At 38.3% G+C, this 22,989-nt stretch overlaps 2 protein-coding genes across 2 annotated transcripts; both read right to left on the minus strand.

Annotated features, from left to right (window-relative positions):
- Positions 1-296: 296 nt before the first annotated feature.
- LOC309496052 (guanylate-binding protein 4-like) lies at positions 297-4,791 on the minus strand. Its single transcript, XM_082165988.1, has 10 exons — positions 4,647-4,791; positions 3,836-4,028; positions 3,611-3,738; positions 3,283-3,392; positions 2,767-2,957; positions 2,335-2,577; positions 1,946-2,226; positions 1,486-1,698; positions 1,270-1,372; positions 297-847 (listed from the first exon to the last, which is right to left on the minus strand). The coding sequence occupies exons 2-10, from the start codon at positions 4,008-4,010 to the stop codon at positions 405-407; spliced, it is 1,887 nt and encodes a 628-aa protein (XP_082022114.1). The 5' UTR covers positions 4,011-4,028; positions 4,647-4,791; the 3' UTR covers positions 297-404.
- A 4,704-nt stretch (positions 4,792-9,495) lies between these two features.
- LOC309496139 (guanylate-binding protein 4-like) lies at positions 9,496-22,777 on the minus strand. The gene is made up of 10 exons (XM_082166157.1): positions 22,553-22,777; positions 21,608-21,800; positions 21,389-21,516; positions 18,733-18,842; positions 18,020-18,207; positions 17,525-17,767; positions 17,009-17,289; positions 15,778-15,990; positions 13,512-13,614; positions 9,496-11,265 (listed from the first exon to the last, which is right to left on the minus strand). Exons 2-10 carry the CDS (start codon positions 21,780-21,782, stop codon positions 10,820-10,822), a joined length of 1,887 nt encoding a protein of 628 aa, XP_082022283.1. The 5' UTR covers positions 21,783-21,800; positions 22,553-22,777; the 3' UTR covers positions 9,496-10,819.
- Positions 22,778-22,989: the final 212 nt, after the last annotated feature.

Consider the following 22,989-nt stretch of genomic DNA (forward strand, 5'->3'; position numbering starts at 1 on the left):
TCAGTTACTTGTCTGAATATTGATAGTTAATAGTACTCAGATTTTTAACCACTCCTCTGCCTCATACAGTATACACAAGCACACACACTGTTTTTTTTTTTTTTTTTTTTTACAAATACCATCTGTTTATTTGATGCTTAAATCACTAATTAAGCTTATTTGTCACTGTTTATAATTACTTAGCAATGTCAAATAAACATAATTATGATAGATCATGGATCATTTACACTGGACACACAAAATATACTAAAATGAAATGTAATTTTCCTAATCTATCACTGAAGTTTGTGCGAAGATAGCATGAGAATTTTTTTATTGTTAGATTATATACTATATAATATATATATACTGTGATTTCACTTTGCAATGATATGCCCCTGATAAGTAAATTCTGATGAGTGATTTCACAAGATACAACATCCGCCTGGAGAGCGTGCATTCATCCGCTGGATGGCCTCCATCTGTTGTCTGCTTTGCTGCATCATCATAGCCATAGACTCCTCATGTCTCTTGTTGGAGTTTTCTAACATCAATGCAATCTCTCTAGCTCTATTACTCTCAGCTTCAGCATTCTGTCTCTTGAACTCTTCCATCTCCTGGCTCATTCTGTCTGCCTTATCCTTAAAGCCCTTCTCCAGCAGATCAGCCTGCTCCCTCAGTTTACTGTCCATGGCACGCTCAGCCTCCTCTCTCTGGAGCCTGATCTCCTCATCCATCTTCACCTTCATCTGTCTCATCCTCTCTTCGTTACTCCGTCTCTCTGCTTCCATCTTCTCTTCAAGTTGTCGCTGCTTCTCCTCTTTAGCTTTGATTTCCTGCTTCAGGAGGGTCGCTTTCTCTGTTTCCTCTGGTCATTCATTGACAAAAAGAAAAAAAGGGAAAGAGATGTATTATAGAGACTCAAACTATGTGATTAAGAGTCTATTCTGGTGTAGGACATAAGATATTGATTTAATATATGATTCACATACTAATACACCTTTTAAGAGGAACACTTCCTTCCACTTTCAACTTCCAAAGAGATTATTTTCATCTAAGTTGCACTGTTTTCAAAAACATGGGCTGCATTTGTTATTGCAGGGTGCACTTCTTGGACCCTTGAAACAGCTTGTACCAAAATAAGAGGCTGTTACTTCATCTTGTCCATGTGTCCTTCAGTGTCCAGCAGCACTCTCACAAGTACCTAAACCTTTGAGCACCTCTTTCACAAGGAGTCTGGTATGAGCTTACAAACAGGGAAAATGGGATTTAAAGGCTTAAGACTCTTACCCTTAATAATTTTTTCCTTCTCGGTCAGTTTTTTGTCAGCCTGCAGAATGGCTTTTGATTCCACAGACTTCTGCTTCAGAAACTCTTCCAGGACATCTTCAGCCTATTATATACAGACAAATATAGAAAAAAAATAGATAATTATGACGATGATCATATTTCTGTAATGTGCAATATGTGGATAGAAGTGTAATAAGTGTAAAATATGGGCAAGACCTTGACTTCTATATTGGCCTGATTTTTATAATTCTTCACAATGTCCTCCAGATCCTTGCAGAAGAGATCATAGCCACCAGGTTTGGCATAGAAACCCTGCTTGAGTTTTTCTGTCATTGTTTCCGAGAGCGATGACAAGAGATCCTCACATCGTCTCTTTGAAGCTTGCTCATTTTGGCACAAGTATCCATCAAAGAGTTTATTAATGTTTTCCTAAAAAACACAACATGCACCAGAGGAGATTTCATCTACGTATACTCTGACATCTCTTCATACCATTGAACCCCAGGAGAGGACAATGAAATAATCACACTGATTATTGGGTTTGTATTCAGAACCAATAAAGGGCCAGAAGAGAGATTGCATTTTTCAGTTGGTTGCCCAGTGTTACTGAGTCAACAGTTCACAGCATCATCCTAAATGAACTGAAACTGAAAAACTGTGAAGAGATTCGGTCTACCTCTAGAGATTTCAGGTACTTCCCGTCAGTGTCCCTGAAGGAACGCTTCATGAAGGTTTGTGTCGCCATACTGCTGAGACGTTGGTGTTCTGAAGACACATCCTTCAGTTCCAGAGGGAAAGAGTCCTTCAGCTTCTCCATTCCACTCTTGTAAACCTGAAGCCCCTCCTTCACTGCAGCCTCATTCTCAATCATTGACATGGCGATCACAGCATTCTCCAGACACGGCACAGCCCCACTGGAGATGGTGTCCACATACATTTTCACCAAATGACTCAGAACTTCAGAGAAGGAAAGAAGTCAAACAACATGATATGGGAAAGGTATTGAACAATAGACAGTCATCTGTAAGTACATGCAAACTCTAAACAGATTTATTTTTGAGTAACCTCTGCCAGTGACTGTGATTCCATCCTTCAGCTTCTTCACATGGCTCTCGTGAAAAACAAAATTGCAGAAACGATCTGTGACCTCCAGGAACTCAGAGGAAAGATCAGCAGGATCCAAGATTTCCAAACGAGACACATTCTCTGGGGCGGTTGGAAACGGGAAAGTGAAGCACGTCCTGGAAGGGAAGAATTTTTGGATGCACTCCCTGGGCAAGTTGAACTCCATCACTTTTTTTGATGTGCCTGAAACAAATAAGCACATTCTGTAGCTCCTCTCAATTCAAGTAATATTAAACCATAAGTATTATCCAATAAATTATGAATTTTAAAAGAGTAATACAAAAGATCTGTTGACAAAATCTAGTCACACAAACTCATTATGATAGTGATTGTGACTCTTAAAATAATCTTTTTGTACTATTATTAAATTACCATGTTTGAGCTTCAGCGCAAACTCTAGGTACTCATTCTCTGTTGCGTCTTTGCCATCGATCTTTCGCTCAAGGGTGAAGTCCCTCACAGCCCAGATGAAACTAGGGAAGAACTTCACAAACTCGCTTGAATCGTCGGCATCCTCATCTGATGATTTGACCTTAATGCACTCTGTTAGTTCAGTAACATATCTGACAGTTTGTTTAGGTATGAACACAAAGAGACTGTCAAACAACACAATTTATAGTCTAACAAAAGTTTGTCATTCAATGAAGTACTAAGCAAATTCTCAACACCGGTGCTAAATACTTTAATATCTATGTATTCATAGCCTAGCTATGAAGGAAGCAGTTAGATGTAGATAAGTAGGTGTAGATATAGGAAAGTAGATGAAAATAAAATGTATTTTAGCACAAAAAGGGACGTCTCCTTGTACTAAGTTGTGCTGTATTTGTTCTCATTTGTAAAAACATCAGCTAAATGACATAATAGTTATCTAGACTGTCAGAAGGATACTGTAGTTCCTCTACAGCCCTGTTGTCAATCGTCCCTCGACTGTTGTAGACCAGAGTGCTGCTCAGTAACACAGCCAGACAGAAGATGTTAGTGTCATGCTTTGAGTCTCCCTGAGAAAGAGAAAGACAATCACTGGAGATTAATCTCAAAGAAAGCTGCTCTATTTAACGGTGTTAAATCAGTGCAAATTAGTCTTTAAGTTGGGTGACCAGACGACCCATTTTTCCCGGGACACTACCATATTTCAGCTCTATTTTTAGTATCCTGACTTATTATGCGAAAATCATGTTTTGTCCCACATTTTTCAGTATTTTGGTTTTTACGTCACCTTTTCCACGTCTCCGAGTCCCTCAGTGTCCAGCAGCACCAGAGTGGTTCCTGCTTTAGTGGGGTGAGACACACACCACATCCAGATGCCCTTCGTCTTAGATTCAATGGTGCTGCCCAATGCAAACCCTAATAATGCCACACCAAAAAAACAAAGACTTGTATGCATATAACTGCATGATGTTTCTCAAGCTTCTGGATGCTCTCAGCACTGTATAGTTGTAACCTGTTTGTTTCCCTGCGAGGCGATTCATCAGATAGGACTTCCCGGTGCGGTAGAGACCCACCACGGCCACCACCACCACTGGCTCCTGGATCTGCTGCAGGATCTGTAGTGCTGACTCCTGCACACACAGCTTCCCTTCTGACCCAGTGTCAATCAAGCAGACTGGTGTATCCATGATCACTGGAGAATACAGCTGTCCAACAGATAAACACATTTAAAATGCCCCAAAAAAAAAAAAAAAACTGCAGTGTACTACAAGTAAAATGTTAAGGTTGGTTAAGAAATATCCCAGTAAATCTACAGTACACAATACAGTGATTCCCCAGATGAGCAGCTTTTTCCTTTTTTCTGTTTGGGGAAGTTTGTGTAAAAGTGTTTATCATGTCGTCTTAACACACACATACACATGTGGAAAGAGAAACAGACAAAAGCCACAGAATATACTGACTTATAAACATTTATAAACAGTCCAATATAAACCACATCTTTCAACACATCCAGACGTCCACAATCACATAATGCACACATACACGTTCACCACAAATGACACAGCACACTGTCCAGCTAAAATATCAGGCCCCATTCAAACTCCTCTGGTCTATAACTTTACTGGGTTTAGTTGATGAACAAAGTCATTTGAAGCTGTAACAAGACATGGTTCTAAACTTTATCAAGACATGTCAAAGTGTAGAGTTAAAACACAAATTTTAAAGCACACACACACAAATTTATATATGGCTTATGGTGACTCTCCCTATGTGTAATAGCTTTTAACCTGAGCTAATGATATTTTCGAAGGAACATCACTTACTCTTTTGCTTTACTTGACTTCAGCAGCTCGATCTGAGTTGTATACAATTTGTAGCTTCCTCACATTAAATCTGTATATCTTAGACACTCCTTCAGGTCCGGCCTCTTAAAGCTAATTGGTCTAGAGTAAGTTAGGGGATTTCCCTTGTCTCTCAGTTTATCTCTGGTTATTCCCTGACTGACTTACATCCACTTTTATTGACTGAGCAAATAACAATGTGCAGTTTAACTCTTGGGTTCACTTTCAAAATCAGCAACTTTATCATGTGTTAGCAAATACAAGAACTTGGAGTCTTCCCAGAATGTGCAACCACATTCTCACTGTTAATCTGTGGTGTTTTTATTTTTCTCCCTCCAAATGAAACTGACTGGGAATTCCCAACAATATCTGACTTTTTCTCTGGGGAAATATGTTTACCTCTGTGACTCAATCAGGAGAGCATGATGCTAAAACAATGCAATGGTCAAGAGTCCAATGTCCAGGAAGCTCTTATACCCAAACACTTTCTACCAGAGAAATGTATTAGGTAGTTTGGATAAAAAAAACATTTGAAAGAGTAAATAAACCATGGCTGTTGCAACTCAGAATAGCAGATCCTTTTAATGGTCAAAAGTAGGTGAGGGAATGACTCATTCTCTGTCAGATTCTTCCTCTAGAACAAGGTATATCTAGAACACTGTATTCAGCAGTGTTGACATATTGAACAAATAACATACAACTGTTCATAAAGATATAAAATTAAAGCTAATGTAAGTGATTTTGGGAAGTAGATTTTAGCACAAATGTTAACTAATATCACTTTGTAGAAGCAAAATATAAACTTTTTGTTTCTTTAAACTAAACATGAAACTTTGATAAGTAGGTAGTTTAGTTAGTGTGTGCTCCTCCTACATAGTCTGGCTATCACCAGACCAAGCTCAATCTGTTAAGATTGAACATTAGTCTGGGAAGTCTGCTCTGTATTTTCTACTGCACAAGAGGTGTGATCAACAGGCATAGTTCAAATGACTCTGTACGCAATTGGACAGTCCTTTAACCAATCAGCGACGCGAAAACTCCAGGCAGGAAATGTGTAAACAAACGTGTTGGTTTGGAGCATTGATTAGTGGTTTGCAGAAGCAGCAATAACATCGAGCAATTTTTGCAGGTTGTGCAAAAAAAAACATGAAAGTGAGTGGTATTTACACCCACTCGAGCGATTTGTTTGCTAAACTAAAGAAGCCATTGAGCATCGTCGAGAGGTTAACCCTCTGAGGTCTGAGGGGTTTTGGGGGTCCTTGAGATGTTCTGACATGCCCTGACATTTGTGCTTTTTTCAGTTGCTTATAAACATATTAATGGCAAAGGTATAATTACACTCTATTTAGCACAAACAGGGCTACCATAATATGTGAGCAACATGCATGTACATGTTTGTATTTTTGAGAGAATAATGTTTATGCATGGTTATTGAAAAAACTAAAAACTAAAGTTTCTGAAATAAGGCCACAAAACACATACTAAATACGTGTCAATAAGACTTTTGACTAATTGATGTCTTTGCCTAGAGTTTTTTCTTCAAAATGATGTGAAAATCATCCTGCCCTTATCATTCACATAACACAATACATTGATTTAAATCTTGTAAAACACTTTTTGTTTGTAAAGGCAATATGCGCAAGGGGCGTCAACCATTCAACAGCATCATGCATATGTAGTGGTTCACACCTCAGGAGACAATGGGGCCCGCATACTTAATGAGCCATTCATTCAGGTGTGTCACCTATAGCCACAAGAAAGAATGCAAGAGCAATATATATATATATATATATATATATATATATATATATATATATATATATATATATATATATATATATATATTCTACCAAATTGGTTCACAGTTGGAAGCATGTAAAAAAAATTTTTTTTTCACAAATTTTGCTTGCAAATTGTATAATATCCAAGGAAAACATGTCTATTAATTGTGCAGTTAATTCTCATACTGTATTTTCAGTTTTGGAATATGTATCCTCTCCCCAAATTTGTCAATAATAAAACACAATAAAAATTATTTAAAGAAAATGCTTATATTTACCTTTTAAAATTTGTTTACATCTACCTTGTAAATATATATATTTTTTATTAAAAAGGTTACAATTACAACAACAATTGAAGTGTAATCTTTCTTTGTAAAAACTAAAGTATACATTTTATCATACATATTTCAAACTTCGAATATAGCCTACATTGACAAAACATACTATATTTAACATATTAGCAAAAATTGGCAAACAAAAGCTTATTTGAGGTGGCAGATATTTTACAGTAAAAATGTGTAATTTATCCAAAACTAATCAACGAAATGTTGTCTTTCATTTGTCTGTAAAATAGGTCTTTCGTTTTTATTATAAGGAATATAAATGTTAATTTGCAGTTTAATACGTTGCTTATACAAATACATTTTATTTCAACATATTTCAATCGATTTTACTCAGTATAGCTAAATAGTTTGCTAAAAGCAGATCATTTATTCACACACAGAAACGCAATTCAAATTTAAACCGTCTTTTTGCGAGTTGTGGTAAACAGCGCATCTCTGCCGTTCATTCATTCACACAGAAACGCGATTTACTTGAGAATGAAAAAAAAAACTTACTACATTATTCCATCCGTTGCTCCTCGAAATACCAGCACTTCTGAGGTAAGTTTTCCATTATTATTATTCCTCACAGCGCTGCGAGACAGTGTAGACAAGTACACTGATCATCTGAATAAACTTGTGTTTTCTCGAGCTGATATGTGGGCGTTCACAGTTTGTATGGGATCGTCTCAGCCATTTGCGTTTGAATAGCGCGCGCTCTCCGTGGGCGGGGCTGATTATAACGTAATGAGATGAGATGAGCTCGACTGGAATCGCTCTCTTTTAATACAGATTTCACAAGATGAGAATATTTGTTTTTTATATAAATTACTTCATTTAAAAGAAGAGAATTCAAGCTTCATGCCTGTGTGTCTGTATGCCTGTTTGACTGAGTATCCGCTGAGTTATTGTTCATTTTCGGACGCGTTTCAGAATGGACTTCACTGGCAGAGAGAAGGCAGAACTCGCTTCGTGTTTATTTTTCTTTATTTGGCAAAAAGCACAACACTTTGTTTTTATTGTGAGTATACACAAAAATAATACACATTTAACAGAATCGATTGATGTATGAAACTCCTATGGAAAATCAAAGTCAACAGAGTATTTATGAGTTTCTTTTACATTGATAAAAAAAAAGCGAGCTGGTATCGCCGGCGATACCGTAGACCTCAGGGGGTTAAAAGGAATTGGATTGACGTTCGTGGTGCGAGAAGACGGGTAAATCTGATTCTTTTTCAGGCGCTTCTCTATCGTCATTGGGTTAAATCCGCCAATAGCGCGCCAGGTGGATAAGCCAGTTTGCAATTGGTTCCCACAAATTTGTAACCGAAGCAGGATATATAAATGAAATAAATGTACAGATTTCCAGCCTGAGCTGCTGGGCGAAATCAAATCGCCAGCGGATCGGACTGGGTTTACCCAGTCTACCTCCTACAGGCAGTGGGGGAAGTTTTGTTACAAAGGTTTGTAGAGGATTGAGTGTGACAGTCATTGACCGTGAGATGTGTGTCAGGCAGAATTAGCTCCTCTGTAAAGTAGATCATCTTTAGAATATATAATGTATTTTATTTTACAATCACTAAAAACAATCAGTATTATATACTGATTATATACACTTTACATTTATAACTTTGGATTCCATGCATAAATGTATTACAGTATAAACAGGATTACAGTATATATAGTGCTATATAATTAAATGTGATTTTACTTGCTTTATAGCTGAACTTTACTTTTTTCATAATTGCTTAACTTTTGCAACATTGGCATTACTTTATTACTATTTAGCTGCTTTGAAACAATCTGTATTGTATAAAGCACCATATAATTAAATCACTTGCAGCAAAATATCACCACAGAAACTCACAGAAATGTCCTCTCCTCCTACTCATATTATATTATTATTCCACCTTTACAACATTACCTCTGATTATCATAAGCATCATGTTGCCTTACTCTGATCAGTCTAATCTAATGTTTACAGAACATTGAATATCTAGGCAACATTCCCCCAAACAACTGCTGTGATTCACTGATCCAGGACGAAGGTTGGCTGCAGCTGGCAAAGGCTTCACATGCTCACTTCAGTGAGAATCTGAGACATTCAGGGTGCTTCTCAATATCCCTCCTCGTCTCCTCCGTCCTCCATCCTATGACCCGGAAACCGATCGAGCTCAGCCATCTTGAAGGACATCTCAATTCTCTAATTGCACCGCGAGGAGTCGAGGATCGAGGAGTGAGGAGGCTTCCTGAGGAGTCATGAGTGAGGATACACAGGTGTATCCTATGCGGAAGAGTTTTATCCACTAAACGTAACGCACGTATAAATTCTTCTCCCTCTTCACATCGGGCACAATCATTTTAATTTATACTTTACCTTTGCAGTTTATATAAACCACTCATCTCAAATACTTCAAAAGGGTATCTTGCTTTATTACTATTTATTACGAATTTCTTAAATAACCAAACTTCAACAACATAAGGGCAGATCATTTGAGTGCTGCTGATGACAAAGTGAAGTGACGCTCGAGTGATCAAGTATTCCAATGTATAAAAAAAGCTTTCATTCGATTCCTCCGTCCTCCTTTTCTTTCCTTGCGTCCTTCCCTCGCATCCTACAGGGGGTGGAGCTGTGACGCGGGGAAAGGAAGCGAGGATGCACAAATAAGAATTGAGAAGTACCCCCTGTGTCACGGTCTGGGTTGATGAAAGTAACGAGGACTCAAGTGCAGGAACAATGGGTATTTATTGAGTGGTCACAATAAAACAAAAATACAAACAAAAACTCCCCGTGGGGGAAAACAAGGCAGGAATCAAGCTCAACAGAACTATGGCAGGAAACAGGAAACAGGAGGGAACATAGACATAGAACCAGCACAATGCTGCGTTCCAGTCCAAAAATGTCATACCCTTCACTCGCTAACTTCCCTCCGTCTCGTTCACTCGGATGTACGTCATTGCTTACGTTGCACGAGTGCCCACTACTGGCGGAAACTCCAATGGGCTGAACTGGAACGTCCTAAGCCCTTGACCACTTGGAATCAGCTATGGAGTTTATTTATTTATTTATTTATTTTTTCCCTTTAAGAATTTGTTTAATGCAGCATCCACATGTTTATAGGTGTGTTTGGGTTGTTTAAAAAATAAATAAAAATTGAATTAATATATCATACTTTTTCATACAAGTTTGTTGTGGTGGTGATTCGATGAGATCTGTGGTGACGTCACAGGCGTACTGCATTGTGGGACATAAAGGTGCCTGAAGTGTACATATGAAGTAGACTCGCTCCCTCTGTCAAAATCGAGGGTCTGTCCATCTAAACTTCCCTCGTCCACTTCACGAAGTGGAACGCACTTCAAAATGGCGGCAGGGATTCCCCCAAGGGGAAGTGCTTAGGGAAGTTTGCAAGTGCATGTCTAAAAGTGGACTGGAACGCAGCCCAGGACTGCAAACACAGGGAGAATAAATAGGGAAGCAAACAAAAGAGGGTAACGAGGGAAGGTGGGGGCAATTAATCAATGATCAGGTAACAAGATGGAAAGGGTAAGACAATCGACGAGAGAGCACATGGCACAAGGAAACACAAGACAAGCCATGTGCTCACAACAAACAGGACTATAGCCTAACTAAAACACATGACAGACCGGGAGTGTCAGAGCTCTGTCACCAAACCAAGATATAAACTAGACAGAACCCTCACATTCAGCCTATGAAGTTTTCACTGCTTAATTAAATCTAATACATCTAATACTTATCAAGCCAAACTTAATCATTTAGACAGTGGCTACAATGCTAATGCTATCAGATATGTTTCTGTCAGATTCTAAATTCCAAAATCAGCCTAACATGTAATTTACATAAATGGATGATCAGCTATAAAACATTACCATATTAAATTGACAAAACGCAGAACTTGAAACAGCTGTGATATAACATTTAAAAGTTTGTAGCTATGATTTCAAACAACAAGTCACATCAAATGCAGTGAGATTATAGTAATTACAAATTGAGAAATCTGTAAAAGCAGTGATCTACATCTTTCAACACATTTCACTGTATAGAACAGCGGGATCGAGATGCGGGTCTGGGTCTGCTATTTATTGCTTGCATCTGCTGACTGTGCTGCTGCCTCAGTACTTCCATGTTCTGTTCATTTCTTCGCTGCTGATCTGATATCATCTGTGCATACTTTCTCGATGTACTCTCCTCTACCTCTGCATTCTTTCTCTTCAACTCTTTTATCTCCCAGGTCATCCTGTCAGCTTTCTCCTGAAAGCCCTTCTCCATCAGGGCAGACTGCTCCCTCAGCTTACTCTCCATTGCACGCTTTGTCTCCTGTTGTTGGCGGGACATCTCCTCTTCCATCCTTTCAATAACCTGTCTCACCCTCTCTTCATTATTCTGTTGTTCAGCCTCCATCTTCTCCTCCAGTTGATGCTGCCTCTCTTCCTGGGCTATAATTTCCTGTTCCAGAAGGACTGCCCTTTCTCTCTCCTCTGGGAGGCAAAAAAGAAGGAAGGAGAAGTTTAAGGAAACAGGTGAATTAAAGATGAAGAAGAGACAAGAGTCAAATCATGGAGACAATCTAACATAGATAAACTCAACAGTGGCCTCCCACATGTTTACAATGATTACACTGAAAACTTGCAGAACTCAAAACATTGTGGATGTGGAACGAGATTGCCTCAGATTCTCTTGGCCATTGACTAGGGATCGACCGATATGGATTTTTTAGTGCCGATGCCGATACCGATTTTTTTTCATCAGCCTTAGCCGATGACCGATACGGGCTGCCGATTTTCTTGAGCCGATTTTTGGAGCCGATACTGCTTTTGCTCCCTCAATTTACATCATAAAAATGACACAATGATCATGATGATAACAAATGTTGCAAGTCTCAATTTAAAAGAGGATCATTTATTGAACTTAAAAAAATATATATTTAACAAATAGTAAAAACAGGTGAGGTAGAACAAGTAAAAAAAGAGTTCAGTGCTGAAAATACTTAAAATAATTATTTAAGCATAATTAAAAATGAGCAAAAGGTACATTTGTTACTGTATTATTTATTAATCTTTGTTAATCTTAGTTAATAAAAAATTCAGCTGTTCATTTGTTCATGTTATTCACAGTGCATTAGGCTAACTAATGTTAACAAATACAACTTTTGATTTCAATAAGGCTACTATAAATGGTTAAATTAACATTATCAAAGATTAGCAAATGCTGTAGAAGTGCAGTTTATTAATAGTTAATGTTAACTAATGAAGTTAACTAGAGTTTAATAAACTGAACTTTATTATAAAGTGTTACTGATTTGTTATACACCGATTCAGACGTCTGGTGAGTTCAGTGTTGGATAGATCAGTTGTTATAATGTATTGCCATACATTAAATAGAATCGGTTTAAAGGAGTCATTAGTGCGTGAATCAGAGGTTTCATTAGCGGACGTGTACGTGTTTGTGTGATTATCCCAGCAGTTTAGGACATCGCACAAGATTTGTGTCAACACAGAAAACATTTCATCACTGGATAGGTTTTTGGGTTTATTGAAAGTGTGGTTTGTGTCAGCTGAATGTGCGGAACGTACGCTTTTCAGAGAAGATAAGGAAACGTTGTTTTTTTTAGCACAAATCACATCCAGCGGTAATTCAGGAAAGAAATGTCCCAATCCTCCACATGAAACTTCGCTCTTCCGACCTTTTACCATCATGTCAATTCTCAATTGATTTTGATTAATATGCGCGAGGGAGGGAGAGCAAGACAGTTTGAAGACGGTGTGAGTGTGCGCGCGCGCGGCCAGAGGAGGAGCGCGCTCTCTCTCTCTGCTCGTTCTTTCAGCGACATGCGACCTGTCACAAGCGCAGTTTTCAGTCATCAACATCACTCAGTGATCAAATAAGGCTTTGGCGGGATAAAAATTCGCTTTGGCGACCGCAAAAAACGCAATATGTGGCGGCCGGTGTTGATTCTGTGGCGCACTTCCACGAATTAGTCTATGTGTGGGAAACTGACTGGAGACACACACACCACACGCGTCCAAACCTCTGCCAGGTGGTCGCTGAATAAAACTCCCACAAATACCACGGAACAACGTCGGCATTACTTAATCCTATGACCAGTGTTCGTAACAGCTACCTTATGCATACGAATAGCCTACAACTTAGCTATTTGCAGCTCCCTAAATACAATGGCAAGCAGTTTTATAGAGGCATTCGCGTTTTCCATTTGGACCCACAAACTTGCTTAGCTATAGTTGCTAGTACATATAGAGCTACCTGTTTCCACTTTCAAAGTGTATGGCAATATTTCAGCTAAGTCAAACAGTTAGAAGATGCTTTGGAAGTTTAAAACTTATCGTTGTCTTGAAGAGCAGATTCCAGCACTCTGCTAGTGGGGGAGGGGCAGTGCAGCGTCTCCAGCAACACAGAGCTGCCTGTGGACGCCTGTCTGTAAATAATGCCGGGAAAAAACTATCGGCAGACGCAGCAGCCGTGTATCGGCCGATGCCGATACACGTACAAAACGCAAATATCGGCCCGATATATCGGCCGGCCGATATATCGGTCGATCACTACCATTGACTGGCATCTTCCCCTTTCTACTAGAAGTATGAATAGCTTATATAGCTTACTGTTTTTACTTAGAGCAGTTTTTATGGAAAACAACAACTGTACAACTGGGATGGTGCTATTCACCACATCATGTGTGTCTACTATGTTGAAAACACAAAGCTTTTACCACAAATCCTTCTTTCATTTTCAGTTAGTTTATCATCAGCTTGCAGAATGGCTGTGGTCACTGCAACCTTTTCCTGTAGAAACTTCTCCAACACCTCAGCAATCTATGAGGACACACAAGGGAAGAGTAAAAGTGGTGTTAAAAATATAATATCACTTTACATTCAAAATATATACCACAATATTGTTAGGGACTGTTCGTTTTTTATTTAAGGGGCCACCGGAGGAGTTTTGAGATCTGTTGTCAAAAAAGACATGACCTTCCCTTCGCCAGCAATACATTTTTCTATGACCCTCCAAAATGATTGTGAAAAAAGGCATGACCCTCCCCGATAATTTATTGATTAGCCTACTTCTGTACTGGTTTGCGCTTGGCAAAGATGTTCAGATAGCCATTGTTTTTTTTTAAACCATAAACTCTTGCTTTCTCATCTTACTAGGGCTGTAACGATAGACCAAACCTGATTCGGTTCGTATCACGATTTTTTTATTTTAGATTTGAAAACAAATGTTTTCGGTGCTGATGCGGTGTGACTCGTTCAACTTGTGGGTGGCGCTGCCAACAAAGCATATAAAACCTGTCACAAAGAACCGGCAAAAGTAATGATTATTAATATGTCAAATATAGCAAGGAGACATTTTAATTGTTTATTAATAAACAAGTGTTTTCTGTGTCGACTGCAAAGATGAAGTTGACGATGCGTCGCGATCTTCTCAGAACGCGCCAGAGAGAAATGCACATTTCATAAGCAGAAAGCAGTCTGTTTTCCTTCGTTTTGAATTGTTCTGTTTAAAAGTAGACATTTCAAGCTTTCTATATAGTTCTCAGGTCTGTGAGGCAAGTAGCATAGGCTACCCTACGCTGAGTTTCGGTTCATTTATGAGACAAGAGTCCAGTTCACTCGCCCGCGCCTCCGTGTCATGATTAGGCTATCTATTTTCTACTATATTTACTTCTTATTTATTAAATCCAGATGAAACATTGATTAAAATTAAGATACAATTAATATAAAAACGAAATTCACTTTAAAGAAAGGCTTTGTGCTTTCTGTTTGAGGTCTCTGTGAAATTTTTAAAGTCGCTTTCAGAGCAGTCATGTCCGTAATGGAGAACTGTCATGCCCGTAACATTTTTTTTTTTTTTTTTTTTTTTTTTACATAAATGCGAACACGAAAAATAAAATAAAAATAATATTTTATGTTCTGTGGAGGCCGATCTTTATTCATCTGGTGGGTATATATCTTTTGGTTTGCACAGTGTAATTTATAGAATTACTAAAAAATATTTTGCCACCTAAAAGTTAAAGATTTTTTGTGTCACGTCACATGTGTATTTCCCTCATATTAAATATAAAACGCATGTGTAGACTGATATTTTTCTAATGTCTTGACTCCTTTCAGACGTTTCAAAATATTGGTATTAAATGCATTTTCTGAGAATTTATATTTCAAGTTTTGACTGCAAATGTCACGTCCATAACACTGGAATCGCCCAATTTTAACGAATTTATCCTCAACTAGTTTTTGTGGTGTAGGTCTACGTATTTTATTATGTTAATTTAAATAATACTAATAGTAATTTAAAGATGTGGTAGCCCTACATCTTACACATCGTGGAAACAAAATAAATGGAAACTAAAATATGGTAGTATGGCGCTCAGCGCACATTCTATCAGCAGCAGTTCTGGCGCCTCAGTCGCAATACTGTAAAACTCGACGTTCACATCACATGTTAATGCAGCGGTAGAGTTACACTCACAGGACACTGTGCACTTATTCGCAATCACAAAAGTTCATTATTTGCTCGTGCTTTAAAGCTTTGCCGGGTAAACATTTCTTTGGCATTTTGTTCTGACATGATGCACTTTTTCTAAGCGCGAACTGAAGTGCGCCGCACACGCACAGTCAAACAGCTCCAAACTGGATTTTTGTTGGGTCAGACCCATCTGATATCGAAGGGGGGCTGATAACGCGAGATCAACATGGAGCTAAATGGGGGAAAAAACACACCAAATAAGCCACTTTGAAATGTTGCTGTTTTCATGAATATAAAAGTTGGGTGACCCTCCCCCTAGACTAAAAAAAGTTGGATGACCCTCCCCTCAACAAAGAATAAAAAGACATGACCCTCCCCTATTTTCCTCCGGTGGCCCCTTCCATAAATACCGAACGGTCCCTTATTGCATAATTATGGTTTGCTGCATTTTTAACTAATATCAAATATTGAATATACGATTGTCATAATTTATATGATTTAACATTTATGACCTTGACTTCTTTGCAGGCCAGTGTATTGTACTGATTCACAATGTCCTCCAGGTCCTGGCAGAAGAGATCGTAACCACCAGCTTTGGCATAAAATCCTTGATTGATTCTTTCTGTCATTGGGTCAGAGAGAACTGACATAAGACTTTCACATTTTGCCTCGGAAGTCTTCTCATTGTCCCAGAGATACGCATCAAACTGACAACTGATGGCTTCCTAAAACAGCACACAGAAAAACAGGAAGGATACTTAATGCTCATTATTTGGGTTATTTTGCACATTATCCATCTATTCATTTAGCAGATGCTTTTATCCAAAGCAACTTACAAGTCATATCTACCTACCAGTGGTGGAGGCTACCATGCCAGGTGTCCTATCCTAACCACTGGGAACAAGTAGGGGTTCAGTGTCTTGCCCAAGGACACTAGATATATATAGCCAGGATGCACCAGGCTTTGAACCAGGAACCTTTTGATTGTAAGTGAATTTCTCTACCCCCTGAGCCACTGTTTTCTAGGTCAAATTTAGATGTTTATAAATTTAAAAAAAAATGTTTAAAAATAATTTATTTAGCCCTGTGATAGACTGGCCATCCATCAGGGTTAGACTGCAGCATCCCTGCAACCCTACATAGTTCAAGCGGTTTGGAAAATGGATGGATGGATGGAAATTTCTATTTTTCCTTTCCCTTTGCTTTCTTGGATTTGGTTAAAAAGAAAAACTTGAAAGGGATTAATAGGTAAAATTGGACACTGCTTGGAGCAACTTTGTCCAGATAAAGATATCTACCTGTCCTACAAAACTACAAGCACATAACAGACAGATAACAAGGACAAACAAGTCAAACACATTGTTTGTGACTTTATAAGGGACACATCAGAATCAGAAGCATGGGGGTGCGAGATGCGTACCTGTTTAATTACTTCAAAACCAGGGATTTTGTCCCCTAGTTATTGAGAAATATTATGTAGCAATTCAATAGTAAACCTATTTTATTAATACAAGTTTCTGTGATCCCGAATGCTTATGTTTGTATATAGCACGATCTCAGAGTGACGTATGCGTGTGTGTGTGTGTGTGTGTTTCAATGAAAACAGATTATTAATATAGAACGGTGATTTGTAGACTTGGAACTACCTGTGCAATAAACGATTTTATTACACACCTTCCAGCCAATCAGACTGGAGTATTCAGACAGACCATGGTATAATTTGGTATGGCAACTCCCACCTACCTCTAAAGTTGTCAAGTACTTCCCATCATGGTCCCTGAAGGAGCGTTTCATGAAGGTTTGTGTTGCCATGAGGCTGAAACACTGGTGTTCCAAGGTGATTTCATTCAGTTCCACAGGGAAGGAGTCCTTCAGCTTCTCCATTCCACTCTGGTAAACCTCAAGGCCCTCCTTCACTGCAGCCTCATTCTCAATCATTGACATGGCGATCACAGCATTCTCCAGACACGGCACAGCCCCACTGGAGATGGTGTCCACGTACGTTTTCACAAGATGACCCAAAACTTTAGGGAGGCAGAGGGGTCAAACACAAAGAATTAAAAAAGGTCAATATAAATGGACACTGGCTACTTAGAGTAGCGGATCATCTGGTTAACTGAGAGGTTTAATTTCTGAAGCTGTTTTTGATTTTTCAAGCATCATGTCACAAAGATGTTGGTGAATAAAATGTGCAAAAATAGGAAACACTGCCCACCATAAAAAAAGGGCAATCCAAAACATTGAGGCTTCCTGATTTACCTCTTCCAGTGACCGTGTGTCCATCTTTCAAATTTTTCACTTGGCTCTGGTCAAAGATAAACTGGCAGAAACGATCAGTGACCTCCAAGAATTGTTTTGAAATCTCAGCTGGGTCCAGTGTCTCCAGATAAGAGACATTGTCTGGATTGGTTGGGAATGGGAAGGTGAAACATTTCCGTGAAGGGAAATATTTACGAATGCACTCTCTTGGAAGGTTGTAATTATTCACTTGACTCGAGTTACCTTCAAAAGAACAACACAAAGCTTTCCTTTAGCCAAATGATACACAGTGTACAAAATTAATTCTTTAAAATCAAAGAAACTGTAAGCCTCCAATTTATCTACAAAAAATAAATAAATGATAATGACCAAATGACTGTAGATAAACACAGGAAGCTAAAATCTGTTATTGGAACAGTTCCACATATCCATAAACTAGCTACACAATCTGATAATGCAGGTAATTAAAAAAAACTTTCAGGCTTTAAATATTACCTAGTTTTAGCTTCAAAGCAAACTCTAGATATTCGTCCTCTGTTGCGTCTTGGCCATTGATTTTTAGCTGCAGAGTGAAGTCCCTCACAGCCCAGATGAAACCAGGGAAGAACTTCACAAACTCTGAATCCTCTACAACTTCATCAGGTGATTTGATCTTGATGTACTCTGTTAGCTCAGTCACATATATGTTTACTGTGAGTTAAAGAACTGATTAGATAGATTCACTATAAGCCAGGGACCATATACAGTATAAATCAGTTGTTATTTACCAAATGTAGCCAATGGCCAAATTCCAAAATACATAATATGAAGTCCATAATGATATTGAGTCTTTGTAATTTAAATGCATGAAAATCTTTTTGAAATATAATCTGCAAGCTCTAGAAATAAACAAACAGAGGAATTGTGACTACACTTGTTGCTTAATCCTGGCAACATAGTAGATGCATGGTCATTATTATCCAACTCATATTTATGTATATATCAAAATAAATATATCAATGTATACATCTATTAATTTTACATTAAATTACTTTGAATTTATTTAAAATATACATGCACCATTTTTGCATCAAAAATCCAGGAAATAATTTTTATCAGTGAGGAATATTAATTATATTGACAGTCATACACAACAACAATATATTTTTAAGATCCTGCTTTAGGAGGGGTATTTGACAATGAAATTCAAATTATGATCAGAAGGATACTGCATTTCCTCTATGGCCCTGTTGTCGATAGTTCCTCGGCTGTTCAGCACTAGAGTGCTACTGAGAAGGACGGCCAGAGAGAAGATCTTGGTGTCATGCTTTGAGTCCCCCTGAGATAAATGGGATGTGGTGATTTGACATGAGACCATAATAGAGACACAATGCCTGACATTTTATTGAATGGTGCTCTAAATAATGATCTGTAATTGTGAGATTGGTGTACAATATATTTAAGATCCTGAAGATATTGATTCTCATGCTGCTTTTATCACAGTTTATTTCGCCATCTGTATGGATGGAGAGTAGCTCCTTGATCGTGAGCATCTTTGTCTGTATACAGACTTTCTCTTTCTTCTTCCCCCGGCTAAATATTATAACTAAAGTCCTCACTACGACACACAATACCCAGCATCGGCTCTGGCTCTTGTTCAAACTGATGCATTTTGTAGCATTCCGGGTTCATCTTGCATTCACACAGAAGACTCTCCAGCAATTTATGCAATCAAAGTTCTGTGTGAATGAAGAGATAAGATAGATAGATAGATAGATAGATAGATAGATAGATAGATAGTGTAACGACAGACAAATCAGACACAATTATTTGTTATATTTAACAAATAATCTTTAAAACTCACTCTAGGGTCTATAGATCCACCCCCCAACTAGGGCAAGAAGGGCCTCAGTGACTACCATGAACTGATAAGAGGGTTTATTGCTGTTAAAAATGTGGTCACGTGGAAAAGCAGATGCCATAGGAAAGACCTACAGCCCTTAAAACAGATTTTCCTGCATTAATTTATTGACAAACTGATCTATAATTGAACATGCACCCCAGGACATTTTGCGAATGATTATTACTGTCTTGTATAGTATCTTGATACAATTTTTTTTATACTACCGTATTTTCCGGACTATAAGTCGCTCCGGAGTATAAGTCGCATCAGTCAAAAAATGCGTCATGAAGAGGAAAAAACATATAAGTCGCACTGGACTATAAGTCACATTTATTTAGAAATTTATTTCACAAAATCCAAGACCAAGAACAGACATTTAATCTGGAAAGGCAAGTTATTCAACTACACAGTAGCACACAGAACAACAGGCTGAATAGGTGTCCGGTAACGTAACACATTAACAGTTATTCAGCTACACAATAGCATAAAGAACATATACCTGGGAGGCTGAATAGGCTAAATTAACATAAGCCAGCGAGTCCAACAAGCAAGTTACCAGTAAACAAGTTCACCAAGCTCCCGCGATCTCATTCCACATCATTTTCTTCATCCTTGGTGTCGCTTCTGAACAACTCCGCCAACTAGAGCGCCCTCTCGCAGCTGTAGACGGTAATGTTTTCTCTTGGTTCATCTCAGTCTGAATTAATTTTGATATATAAGTCGCACCTGAATATAAGCCGCAGGACCAGCCAAACTATGAAAAAAAGTGCGACTTATAATACGGTATGTATTTTATGTTAGAACCAACAGTCAATGTAACCTCATCTATAATATGTTTGGTCTCTATAAATTGGTACTTTGAATATCGAAATGATTGTGTATATGATATGTTGATAGCTGCCTGCGCAATATATTAGTATTACAAGAATCTTTAATAGTTTCTTCATCAGCAACCAATCCAGCTGCACATGCAAATGAGCACGCTTGAAACAAAGAGCCACAAATCTCCAACAGAGGAATTTTACAGCTTGGAAATTCCACCTTTCTCATTGGTCAAGCCAACCCGGAGGGGACCTTTCTCAGGCTTTATATAGCCTCTACACAAGCCCTTTCCTCGCTTAGACTTCTTTGTACGTTCGCATAGCCTCACCAGGCCCCAGACCCCAGGGCACCAGGCCTTGACTCACAACCAGCCATGTGCTCATTCAGGAGAGAGAGGACTCTCTCAACCACAACAGAATCAAGGACAATATCGGGAGTTTGTCACAATTTCTTCATTCAATGCAGAAGAAGTCAATCGCTACTCCAACTATCGAGTCACAGAACCAATGAGATCTTCTTCAAAGACGTCACACACTGCTTCCACTGCAAGGGAGATGCAAGTATCGCACATTTTAAACAGGGATTTAATAATAAGCGGTAGACGCCTCTTCATGTGGTGCTTTGAAAGAAGAAAGATGATGGTTCTTTTCATAGTTAAATGGATCTTTTCCATAGTTTAATTTCCTGTTTCAGGTTTCATTCCGTCACTTACCATTTTACCCATGTATGTGTGATTGTGTGTATGTGTGTTTAGATTAGTGGTGTTTGTTATTTAGTAAATACAATTTGTGCACAGTACATATTTGGTTCTGATTATCTGCCTTGCAAACAAAGTCAATTGAATTATTTCAATTCTGACTACATGTTCTGTATAGTACTGTACAGTAAAACAATTATTTCCCAACATCGGAAATTTATATTTCTATTAATTAATTAATTAATTAATTAATTAATTAATAAATAATCAATATTGAGTGTTCACAGGACGAAATTATTAATTGATTGTAATATTACTGTAGCTACATCAAGTTTATCTGATTAACTGACCCAAAAATTGGTAATTAATCATAAGTTATACATATTTATTACTAATATTTCCCTTTTGAGCTAATTTGCTACAATAGACAGATACTACATGATGAAACTAGTTTGGCAGTTACCTTGTCCACGTCTCCGAGTCCCTCAGTGTCCAGCAGCACCAGAGTGGTTCCTGCTTTAGTGGGGTGAGACACGCACCACATCCAGATGCCCTTCGTCTTGGACTCGATGGTGCTGCCCAACGCAAATCCTGATAAAAAACAAAGACTTGTATGCATGTAACTGCACAATGTTTCTCTTGAGCTTCTGGATGCTCTCAGCATTGCCTGTATAGATCTAACCTGTTTGTTTCCCTGCGAGGCGATTCATCAGGTAGGACTTCCCGGTGCGGTAGAGACCCACCACGGCCACCACCACCACTGGCTCCTGGATCTGCTGCAGGATCTGTAGTGCTGACTCCTGCACACACAGCTTCCCTTCTGACCCAGTGTCAATCAAGCAGACTGGTGTATCCATGATCACTGGAGAATACAGCTGTACAACAGATACACACATTTAAAATCCTTCAAGCTACTGCAGTGTACTAGAACTAAAAGTCTAAGATGGGTTTAGAAATATTCCAGTAATTCTACAGTACACAACACCAGATGAGCAGCTTTTCCTTTTCTGTTTAGCGAAGTTTCTGTAAAATTATTTATCATGTCGTATTAACAAACACATGTAGAAAGAGAAAGAAACAAAAGCCACAGAATTTACTGACTTGTATACATATTTAAACATTACAATAAAACCTACATCTTTCAACACATGCAGACGTCCACAATCACATAATGCACACATACACGTTCACCACAAATGACACAAGCACACCGAATGAGACAAAAATGCTGTAAGCTTTGTTTGTGTCCAGCTAAAATATCAGCCCCAATTCAAACTCCTCTGGTCTATAACTTTACAGGGTTTAGTTGATGAACAAAGTCATTTTAAGCTGTAGCAAGACATGATCCTAAACTTTATCAAGACATGTCAAAGTGTAGAGTTCAATCACACACACACACACACACACACACACACACACACACACACACACACACACACACACACACACACACACACACACACATTTATACATGGCTTATAGTGACTCTCCATATGTGTAATAGCTTTTATGCTGAGCTAATGATATTTCCTATCAGTTGTATTATCAATACAATAATATAATAATATTATTAATAATAATATTTCTTATCTGTTGTATAACCCATTGATTAAAGAATGTCACTTACTCTTTTGCTTTACTTAACTTCAGTTGCTCGATCTGAGTTGTATACAGTTTGTAGCTTCCTGTCATTCTATCTGTATATCTTAGACACTCCTTCAGGTCCGGCCTCTTAAAGCTAATTGGTCTAGAGTAAGTTAGGGGATTTCCCTGGTCTCTCAGTTTATCTCTGGTTATTCCCTGACTGACTTACATCCACTTTTATTGACTGAGCAAATAACAATGTGCAGTTTAACTCTTGGTTTCACTTTCAAAATCAGCAACTTTATCATGTGTTAGCAAATACACGAACTTGGAGTCTTCCCAGAATGTGCAACCACATTCTCACTGTTAATCTGTGGTGTTTTTATTTTTCTCCCTTCAAATGTAATTGACTGGGAATTCCCAACAATGTCTGACTTTCTCCTGGGTATCAGATATCATGAAAACATTGGGGAAATATGT

The sequence above is a fragment of the Leuciscus leuciscus genome (genome assembly GCF_965113295.1).
Source record: "Leuciscus leuciscus genome assembly, chromosome: 4".
Taxonomy (NCBI): domain Eukaryota; kingdom Metazoa; phylum Chordata; class Actinopteri; order Cypriniformes; family Leuciscidae; genus Leuciscus; species Leuciscus leuciscus.